Source organism: Rattus norvegicus, chromosome 7 (genome assembly GCF_036323735.1).
Source record: "Rattus norvegicus strain BN/NHsdMcwi chromosome 7, GRCr8, whole genome shotgun sequence".
Classification (NCBI taxonomy): Eukaryota; Metazoa; Chordata; class Mammalia; order Rodentia; family Muridae; genus Rattus; species Rattus norvegicus.
The window spans coordinates 111,917,973-111,928,783 of NC_086025.1; the positions used below are offsets into that span (position 1 = coordinate 111,917,973).

Genomic DNA, 10,811 nt, shown 5'->3' on the forward strand with positions numbered 1-10,811 from the left:
CATGACATGGTTGGAACGGACAGAAAGGGACCAAGAGCAACAGGGAAGACAGGGAGGAACTCCAGTGGGCTTCAGCGAGGCCTGGGGAGACTCTTCCAGCCAAACCCTTTCCCATACCAGCTTCTACCTATGGGGATGAGGCATGGGGACAAGTTAGCTGCTGAGAAAGGGGACAGAGGGAAGGGCAGGTATGAGGGAACAGGGTGCAGCCCAGCCCAACTTGGAAAGGTGTGCATGATGGAGACTGGGTGGGAAGGGAAGATGGGCCAAGAGTTTCCTTACCATGGCCCAAGGTAGCGGCACTTGACCAAAACGCAGACGCAGGACAAGAAGCCAAAGAAGCAGCCGAGGACCAGTAGAAGGCATCTGAGCCATGGCAGGGGGAAGATCTCCTTAGGATCTGTCCAGGGTTCGAGAAGTGGAAATTGACATGTGGCCCCTCAGAAGGTCACACGCACCTTAGACAACAGTCACACCCTGCCAGATACCAGTGTCTAACCAGGCTTGCTTTTTGCTGGGGACTCCGTCCTCAGTCCTGCCTAAGCCCACCTTTCCAGAAAGGTGGGCGGTTCTTCGAAGCCATGCCCCTATGGCATTCCCAGCAGAGTCCAGAGTTGTCTTGTCTGACCCCTACCCCAGTCACTGAGACCTTTTCTCCACCTGCCTTTCAGTGTCACACCACAACTAGAGCTTCCGTGTCCCTTGAACTTGGCAAGGGACACGATGAGGGACGGAGCCTTCAAGGGTCCCCACCAGCATGGCAGCTTAACAGTATCCAGGCTGAGAGGCTACGCCTACCTTGTTTGTGTCTGGTAGAGCTACCTTGTCCCACGGCTTGTCCCCTGTCCTGCAGGGAAGGCTGGGGAAAAGCACCCCCCCACACACACACACACATTCCTGAGTTCTAGGAATTTAGAGCGAATGCAAGGAAAAAATCTTCCTACCACTCCTGGCCATGGCTGACCCTGTCAGCAGCAGCCCTGTCTCTAGTAAGTGAGCCTATGGGAGGTGCTGGTAGATGAGGGGAAGAACTGAGCCACCTCTGAAACTCCCAAAGTACCTCAGCCCTTGCCCAGCTCCCCCCATGCCACCCACTGTACCTGCTGGCCTTGTCCGAAAGGCCACGGGCTGGCTCCAGGGGCTCCAGGTCCTGGTTTTGCCTCGTTGAGCTATGACCCTCACCTGGAGCTCATATGAGGTGTCAGGGGTCAGCGTCTCCAAGAAGATCCACTGCTGCCTCTGCTTGAGGCTGAATACGGATGCATCCTGGGCAGAGATGGGTGCCAACTCAGCTCCACTGTCCACCTCACGTCGCACAACTAGGTCAAGAGGCTAAGTGAACAGCCTTCCCCCCCCCCCCGGCTTCCTCAAAAGCTTCCTGACTCCCTGGCTCCTGGGGTCCTGAGTCGCAGGGTCACCCTTCTTTCCTCTCCCTACGGTCCACAGGTAAGTTAAGGGACAAGCATGTGGATGGCAAGCCTCAGTCACTGTCATCCCTCCTGCCACCCCGTCCCCTGCATCCAGGGAACATGCTGCAAGTGGAAAGGTGGCTGCCAAGTCTTACAGGTCATAGGGCCACCTTACCCTAGGGACCACACAGATATGGAGCCAGATGTAACCCCAAGCAATAAAAACACAGGCAAAGCAGGCACTGTCAAGCCATATAGGAGAACCAGGCTGAATCAGTTGCACACCAGCATGTAGAACCAGGATGAATCAGTTGCACACCAGCATGTAGAAACAGACAAAGATATACCCCAGAACAGGAAGGTGCAAAGGCAGAAACTTGGCCATTCCTCACCTCCCAGCTACGGTCCAGAAGACGTCTACGGGCCTCAAATTCCAAGTATGGATTAACGTAGTGAGAGACCTGGGACACCTCCCAGCTTATGTTACATCTCCGGGTTTCAATGTGCAGGACTTGTAGGGAATGAGGGGCAATCAGGCGAACTGCACAGAAGAGATGAGGGAACAGATATGGACCAATCAATATGATACCAAGAACTTTCCACCCACTTTCCACCACACGCATCCCCAACACCAATTCCTCCTCTTCACCTGGTGTCCCTCCTTTGCATCTGCTGTCCTTTCTCTGCACCTGCTGTCCCTCCTCCTCTGCACCTGCTGTCCACCCTCCTCTGCACCTGTTTTCCTCCTCTGCATCTACTGTCCCTCCTTTGCACCTGTTGTACACCCTCCTCTGCACCTAGTGTCCACCCTCCTTTGCACCTGTTTTCCCTCCTTTGCACCTGCTGTCCCTCCTCCTTTGCACCTGCTGTCTCTCCTCCTCTGCACCTGCTCTCCCCCCTCCTCTGCACCTGCTCTCCCTCCTCTGCATCTGCTCTCCCCCTCCTCTGCAACTGCTCTCCCACCCCTGCACCTGCTCTCCCCCTCCTCTGCACCTGCTCTTCCCCCTCCTCTGCAACAGCTGTTGCCCCTCCTCTGCAACAGCTGTTGCCCCTCCTCTGCAACAGCTGTTGCCCCTCCTCTGCAACAGCTGTTGCCCCTCTTCTGCATGTGCCTCCCTTTCTCCCTTTCTCACTCTGAAACTGTTCCATTACCTCCTCCATTCCTACCTAATTCTCCCCTTCCTCTAAACCATCTCTACCACAATTTGAACCTTCTTCCCTCCCTCCTGGTCCCTATTCCTCTTCCTTTTCACCCACTCCTCCTCATTCCTGTGCACAAACAGAACAGCCTTCCCCAGCCATGCTTCACCACCCTGCACCCTTTGCCCTTGTTGTTCTGCCTACACCTGAAAAAGTGAATCTATAGGGGATCTTCTTCCTTTTGTGCCCATCGCTCCTCCTGGGATGCCTGAGTCTGGGACTGTGCCAGCTGAGCCTTTGGTACCTGAGGCTCTCTTCAGGAGTGACTAATCAACTACCGAGTGATTGACAGGCAGCCTTGTCCTTGAATACTGATCTGAGATCTGTGCAGGCACCGGCTCATGTATCTTATTCTATCCATGTATCTGTATTATTGGTATATTTGTATTTATATGAATACATTTAAATAAGGCATACATTTAAATAATTAGATCATGTAACTATAATTGCATAGCCTTTCATATAAATTTATACCGTGTATCCCACTGGTATACATATTCAATGTAAATATAAATTATAATAAACAGCGAGGGTTCATTTCTCAATTACACTATTTGCACACTCATTCAGTAAATTTCTTGATTAGTATTTGTGAGAGTGTGTTGGCACAAGCTTGGCAAGTGCTCTACCACTAGCGGCGTGCCTGACCTGAGTAGATTTTAAGTGTGACGTTTATTTCATTTTTCCCGAGCTAAACTGCATTAAGCCTGTAACCTTGAAATTCTGTCCACCCACAGAACACTAGTCTTTTCCTGTGTCTTGAATGCTGAGCAGTTTATGCATCTGAACATTCCTTCCTGTCACAGGGACCTCAAGTATCCCCATTCTACAGAGAAGAAAACAAAGGCCCAGATTTAACCTGCCAGCCAGATGTGCCAAGGCAGGGCTGCGATTTGAATTCTGCCTGGATCTCACTTCTGCCCCTTCTCTTCTCTAGAGATAGCCTCTGAGGAGGTCAGAAAACACTCAGCAACTCAACCAGAGCTGCCTGCCTGTTCAGAACTGGAGTGGAGCGCTTTTGAGAGGAGCGGCAGAACCAGCAGAAACCTCAGGGAGCGCCCAGCCCAGCAGGGAGACCAGCAGGGAGACAGACCCACAATTAGGTGAGAACTGAAGTGGGAATCTTCCAGGCAGGGGAGGAGTGGGAAGGTCAGAGCAGGGTGAGGGGGTTGGGGGATGTAGGGGGGACAGCTATTCAGGTAGGCACCGGGACAGGCTTGGGAAAGTCTTGGAGGTTGATAAGCGAGTCAGGACCCACACACTCAGCTCCATACTTACGGTTGTCAAAGGGATGGAAGTTGCAGGTCTTCACCCTACGCCACCCCTTCTCTTCCCAGCACACCACACTTAGGCTGAGGAGGTCTACGGAGGTCAGTGACTGGGACTACAAGGGAAGAGACGCAGAGGTTTAGCTGCCAGAAGCCACTGAGAAAGAGGGACCATTAAAATGTCAAGGTAAGGACACGCTCTGCCTCTACCCAGCTAAGGCAAGGGGCAGCCAATGTCTGTAACCAGCCAGGTTGTATTTTTAGCTGCACAGGCCACATGGTCTCTGTTACAACTCAAGGGCCAGGTTCCAATAAAACTTTATTTATAAACACCAGCAGCAGCTAGGTTTGCCACAGAGAGCAGTAATCCCTGATTCAAACCGAAGTAGACCATGGAGATTGGGAATAAGTTCCCCATCACAAGAAAAATGCAAGTAGCCGAGCCCCCAAGAAGGACAGCCACAGTGAAGGCAGAATTAGATCTATTTAATAGCCTTATCCCCTGACTCTTCTGGAAGGAGACAGCTTAGGTGCCGAGTGTGTCACAGGCAGCCACTGCTCACAGATTGCTGGTGAGCACAGTAGTTCCTCCCCATGCTGCTCCCTGAGACCACTCAGCTTGACAGCAGGATGTGGGTTCACATAAAGCCATGGCAGCCACAGCTCCCCAGAATGACCAAAGCTCAGAAGATGAATGGCTGTCCCCCTGAGTAGGCGGCCGGAGACTCAAAGGCAGATCATCATGGGACCCATGCTCTGGGGCTGGGTGGTGGTTTGCAGTCTGAGCCTTGAAGCCTGGCCCTTCCACCCTGCACCAGCCTTGAGCCTGACCATTAGAGTTCCCTGACCAATCAGTCAGCCGGCATCACCCTCCCACCTCGTGGGGGACACTGCCTGCATCTCTCGCATCTGCTACCAGCTCAGGTTCACCCCCTTAATAATAGCACAACTTGGTTATATTGTTATGGTTGATCTGAAGGCATTGCCAGCACCAGGCTTCTAGGAGCTTCTGTCCCCTCTTCTTGGCATAAATCACCTCGTTGAACTCTCACCACCTTCTGAGACAGACATACTATTGTCATGCCCATCAGTTAGCCCAGGGGACTGAGTCACAGAGAGGGTTAGGGGTTTGCCTAAGGCCACACAGCTAAGAAATAATCAGACCAGGATGGAAGCCAGTTTCCTGCAAAGCTCCCAGATTGGTATAGCCGGAGGCTTACCATCTGTGTTGTACATCTCCCCTCCTCTTTGAGAAAATGTGAACCTGCCAGAGGCTGGATGACACAGCCTGGGCTCCCCAGAGCAAGCCCTGGCACTACCCCGCCATTGCCCTGCCCCTGCCCAGAGGATTTGAAGAAAACGTTAAGTTACATTCACATGGTCTGAACCTGGGGGCCTGCAAGAGGCAGCTGAGCAATATGGAAAATCCACCAGGAGCCCAGAGACCTGGGGTCAATACCAGCTCAGCTGTTAAGGACTGGGTGACCTTGGCAGTTACCACATCTCTCTGAGACTTGGATGCTTCCTTGGTAAAGACTCTCAGTCTAAGAATCTTCTCTGTCTAAGAATGACCCTTTGAAAGAGCTTCCATTTTCTTTCCTATTTTATGGGAGGGGAAACTGAGGCACTGAAGCCGCACGGAGTCTTTGAGATGTTGTGAGGTAGCACCCGGGCCGGGATGCTCAACTCTAGCATGCCACTGTCCCCTACGCCCTAGATGCTGAGGCCTCAGCCGGAGTCTGGCATGATTGTCATTGTCTGGGATGCAAAAGGGTGGCCAGACCCACAGGGAGAGTTGGGGCGACAGTCCGTGAAGGTGCAGCACAGATAAGACCCAACACCTCTAAACCCCACCTCCTGTTCCTTCCTCGCAGCCCAGATGGCCTGGTCTGCATTACCAAGTTGATGCTAGCAGAGGCCTCAACCCACAGCTGGAAAGACTTGACCACATGCCCGCGCGTGCGTGCGCGCGCGTGCACACACACACACACACACATCGCTGTTCACACTACTTACATCTGGGAGGGGCCCGAGAATCAGGTTGCAGGCCCAGGATGCCTGCCTCACAGGGGTTAGCTCACAGGTTTTATTCCAGTGTCTTACAGAAGAGAAAAGTCACATTAGAAAGCAGGGCAGGACTACAAAGCTATTTAAGGACCCTTCTGAGGCCCCATTGTCCCAGAGATGGCAGCACAGCAGGCAAGTGGCCAGCTCCTAGGGCTCTTTCCTTCCAGATTTCTTTTTCATGCCCTTACCTCCCTGCCCCAGCCCGGCTTCCCAGCAGCCAGAATGACCAAGAAACACAAGTCAATTCAACCCCAGTCCTGCCTGACAGCCCCCAATCTCCAGGCAGCTAAAGTCAGCCTGAAGAAACCTGATTACCTCTTCTATGAAGTCTAACCTTGCATGAAAGGCTGACAGTCACTGTCCCCAAACAACCTGGTCCAGGACCTTGCCAGCTCTCAACCCCTCATTCAGGGGCCCAAGTGATGGAGTGTCTGAACCTGGTGCTAACAGCTGTGAATCTCGAGCCCAGGATTCCATAGCTTGAAGGTCCCACAGCCCTGAGGTTCTGCTCTGAGAGCAGGTCACACTCACCGCATGTCCGACTTGGCATGGATGTGACAGGATGTGACGTTCAGGGCCTCTTCAGGGCTCCACATGCAGGAGACATTGGCTCTTGAGTTGTAGAAGCACTTAAGATGGGAACAGTCTGTGGGCAAAGTGAGGCGTGAGTGGCACCCTGTAGCTGGCACCCTGGGCCTGCCCCAGGAAGAGGTAGGGAACTCAGCTGGGCAGAAAATAAATCCAAGTTCATTTCATTGTCCTGTGTGTGTGTGTGTGTGTGTGTGTGTGTGTGTGTGTGTGTGTGTGTGTGTGTCCATGTGTATGCATGTAGATGAACGTATCACAGATACCATGCTATGTGTGTAGAGGCCAGAGGACATCTTTTGGATATCAACTCTCTCCCTCTCTCCTTCCACTGCAGGATCTGGGAAGTTGAACTCAGGTTGTCAAGCATGTAGGGCAAACACTTTGCCCAGTGAGCCACCTTGCCAGCCCATTCCTGACTTGTTTTTATGTGAGTGTTGGGACTCTGGACTCCAGTTCTCATGCCTGCATGACAAGTACTCTGCCCACTGAGCCACCTGTCACAACCCCAATTCAGACCCATCTCAAAGGGAAGAAACAGCTCCTGTGCGTGGCCAGGCAGACCCCATCAACAGCGTCTGCATGTGTCTGGGAGAAGCCTGTGCAGGTTCTGGAAGATGGATACCTGCCCTTGGGTCCCATCTCCTTGTCCCTCTTCCCCTGCCTTCTGAGGTAGATGGACCTCGTCTCTGAAGCAGGAATCTGGGATGTGACCTCCCACCAGGGAGAGTATGGACATCACAATGCTGGGTCCTCACCGTTCACTGCTGCAGACACCCAAGTTGTAGCCAGGAGCAAGAGGAGGATGTAGAGGGGCAGACGCCACGAAAGGTCTACGGTGGCCATCACATCCGAGAGGCAGAGCTGAGGACACAAGCCCTAAGTGGAGAAAGAGAGCGAAGTGAGAACAAGTGTGATCCCCTACCCCACTAGGCTCTCTGCCCCGCCAGAGCCAGAGCAGTGCAGCCCTGGACCCTCTGTCCCACATGAGCTCACCCCCTTCTCCATCCTGATCAGCTGCCCTCTCCTTAACATAAATCTCTCCCTCAGAGTCTGTTCTAAAACATCTAAGGATTAAACCAAACATCAGACCAAACCAGTCTTTACACATACTGTTTTCTCTATAAATTACCAACCTATCACAAGAAATTGAAGGCAGTAAGTGGTAACACAGGAAGTTCCTAAGGACAGCCACCGGCTGTCCCGAGCACAGTGTGAATGAGCACAGTGTGAATGAGGTCTCTCCCCGCTGAAGTATCTTCTGGCAGATGCCCACCCCATGAGAGGAGGGGAGGTGCTCAGAACTGTGAGCACCACACAGGTGATTGGACAGCCAAGTCCCCTGGGTGACCAATAGGTGGGCCGTATGCACATTTCTGTTGCTCTGGGTACAGGAATTGCTCAGGCCCCATACAGGAGAGAGAAGGACGGCTCAAGACTTTAGCACATGACTTAGAACAGTGTTCATTCTGAAAACACACGCGCACACGTGCACACGTGCACGCACACACATGTGCCTGTGTGTATGAGTCATAGACAGTCCATAAGGACAGGGACATTTGGATTCCACTCATCCCTGGGTCTCTGATTTCCAAATGGATACCGATCACAAGACAACCAACAGCAGCAACTCCAGCCCTGAGGTGCCCTGTCCTAGGTGGTTCTTGCTGTCTACACAAGCTGGTGACTCTGGTCTGGTTCTTTAAAAGCCTCTCTGGAGTTGTTCTTCCCACATTGTCCCCAAGGCTCCAGGTATCCTTTAAGGCTCATTTCCCGTTCCCCTTTCTGCTAGTTCTGTGGCACTCCCCCTGGGTCCCCAATGAAGGAAGGGCAACCTGTTTGGGGTGCTGGCCATGCTCTGGTACGACACCTGCCAGGCTGTCAAAGCGGAGTGCCCACTCCAAATTGCTGAACTTGTAACACAGGGGAAATGTCATGCACTGGAGGACTGTGTTCAGGGGTCTGAAGGGCAGCGAGTGATGTGGGGCGGCCTGGCGACAGTGCTTGCCAGGAATGCTCATTGAACACTGCTCAGGCCTTGTGCCAAGGCCTTGTGTTTCTAGTTACTCTGCTCTTGCCAGCAGCTCAGCAACTGTTTGGTCTTTGCTACACAGACAAGGAGAGCAAGGCTCCCAGGGCCAAGTCTACAGAGCTGAGGCTCCACCCAGGACCTCCCTGCCCTGGAGGATCAGCTCCCCTGCAGGTGCTTGGGTAGAAAGGGAGCCCTAATAGATCCCTGCAGAGCCCAGGCAAGGGGCTTCCACAGCCCCTCATGAGCCCAACAGGATCTGAAGCACTGTAGGTCTTCATTGAGGCAGCAAATTGGATTAGACCCAGACATCTGAGCAGCCTCAAAATAGGAGAGACACGACAGGAATATATAACCCTGGAAGAGGAAGAGGAAGGAAAGGGGCAAGATTATGGCCAGACCACAAGCCCCAGCCAAAAGCACAGAATGTCTAGGAAAAGGCACTCAACCCCTGGCTGAAGAGCCACCGGATCATCTACCCATCATGAACAGTGTTGGAAGAACATATGGAAGGTTCTGGAAGGGTCAGGCTCGGGGCCGGGTAGCTCCAACCAGTCAGGGTGGTTGCAGCCTCCTTCAGCAAGAGGGAAATGGAATCTCTGGGAGACTAAGAAAACCACTCAAAACCACACAGCATGAGGCCAGCCTTGGGCAGAGCAAGCACAGCCCAAGACCTCAGAGTCCACTGAGGCTCACCCACGCATGTCCTTCACAACTACCAGACGTTCCCACCCCTGACTCATATGTCTCCACTGAGGCCCTGACAAGGCTGCTCTAACTGGGTCACCTGATTTCCAGTACAATGATGATGTTGATGGAGGAGGGTCAGCCATGAGTGACAGTCATGTCATGCTCCCTGAGTCAAACTGAACCACACATGTCACAGAGTGGTCTCACAGCACAAGAGCAGGCTCTGTGACTGCTCTTTCCATATGGGAAGATCAAGATATAAACCAACCGGTTTCCCAGTGCTGGGGCAGTCTGAGGTCCCATAAGTCAGGGCAGTCCAGGGTCGTCTGAGGGCGGATGACAAGCAGGAGCTTGTCTATTAGACCTGGTGACCTTTGACCTCAGAGATCCTTTCTCTGGCCACCTCCCCAAAGACACACACATTCACAAAGACACACACACACACACACACACACACACACACACACACACACACACACACATGATCACCTCTTGCTGTTCAGCTGAGGAGTGTGTGAAAGAAAGGGGACCCTCCAAGATAGCTCAGCCACCCACCTTGGCCCTGAAGTGCTACAAACACAGTTAAAGGTGGGAAGTTCCTACCTCAGGCAGCCTCGGAGATGAAGTCCAGTGCCTGGAGATGCTCTTGACTTCTCTAGCCACTCAGTAATGTAAGAGACAAATCTAAGCTAGAACCCTACCTCTGACCTCCAGCCTAGGGCCCTTAGAAACCTGTCAATCAACATAGCTGACTACACAGCCAGGGTCCAGGGGAGATTCCTTCTCTCTTCCTTACTAAGGAGCTTTCCCTAGGCTGAGACATGCCACAGGAGTCAGGGCTGGGTCCCACCTGTCCCATACACAACATACAGCCTCTGAGCATTGACTCTAGCTACTTAACCTTTTCCTCCACCCTTCTGGGCTAAGACATTATCACACAGGGCCCAGCGGAAGGCCCTCAGAGCCAAAATGGCTCACAGCCTCCCTCAGTATATACTGGGAAGAAGCCACTGTGTCCAGACATTGGAAAGGGCTTACTCTTAAAGGAGAAACCATGGCAACCAGGCTACCCCCATCCCCAGAGGATCCTAAGACAAGGTTAAGCATCAAAGCCCAGACAGAAACTACAAAGGGAACCAAGTCAGAGATGAGTACCTCCCCAGCTCCCTGTCCCCTGGGATGACCAGCAAGAGGTAGTGGGGTGCCCTGGGCTCCCAGGGGACCACACAGGGGCATCACCTGGCTGCAACATGGAGTTGTGACGATATGTTCCCTGCAGTCCTACTGGAGACTGGGTCCACGGCCATCTCCTGTTCCACAGCTTAGGCAGCAGACAACAGCTAGGCCAGCAACAGACTGAAACCCAGGGCGAGCCCACTTCCTGTATAGGGGATGAGGGGCAAGGCCCAATGGGAGGTGGAGAGATGAGGGTGATGAGGTAGCCTGAAACTCCACACACACCTAGCACTGATAAGATCTCCTCCTACGCCCAGGGGCAGCCACCAAATGTGGTGGCACACTCACACAGTCACTGTGGTACAGAACCTGAGGGGGCAGGCCCTT

The 10,811-nt window shown here is 53.0% G+C and overlaps 1 protein-coding gene and 1 long non-coding RNA gene across 2 annotated transcripts in view; one reads left to right on the plus strand and one right to left on the minus strand.

Moving 5' to 3' along the window:
- Window positions 1-7,294, plus strand: part of LOC120093823 (uncharacterized) — a 25,132-nt gene extending 17,838 nt beyond the window's left edge. The window contains exons 5-7 of the long non-coding RNA XR_005487558.2: window positions 3,547-3,712; window positions 3,947-4,064; window positions 6,867-7,294. This is a non-coding gene — a long non-coding RNA (uncharacterized LOC120093823). The remainder of the gene's footprint in view (window positions 1-3,546; window positions 3,713-3,946; window positions 4,065-6,866) is intronic.
- Il2rb (interleukin 2 receptor subunit beta) overlaps window positions 1-10,565 on the minus strand; it is a 14,710-nt gene extending 4,145 nt beyond the window's left edge. The window contains exons 1-8 of the mRNA NM_013195.2: window positions 10,488-10,565; window positions 7,288-7,408; window positions 6,476-6,590; window positions 5,894-5,975; window positions 3,888-3,993; window positions 1,802-1,950; window positions 1,101-1,266; window positions 283-400 (exon numbers count right to left, since the gene is read on the minus strand). Of these exons, the coding sequence (NP_037327.2) occupies window positions 283-400; window positions 1,101-1,266; window positions 1,802-1,950; window positions 3,888-3,993; window positions 5,894-5,975; window positions 6,476-6,590; window positions 7,288-7,375 (824 nt within the window). The 5' untranslated portion in view covers window positions 7,376-7,408; window positions 10,488-10,565. The remainder of the gene's footprint in view (window positions 1-282; window positions 401-1,100; window positions 1,267-1,801; window positions 1,951-3,887; window positions 3,994-5,893; window positions 5,976-6,475; window positions 6,591-7,287; window positions 7,409-10,487) is intronic.
- Between the last annotated feature and the right edge of the window lie 246 nt (window positions 10,566-10,811).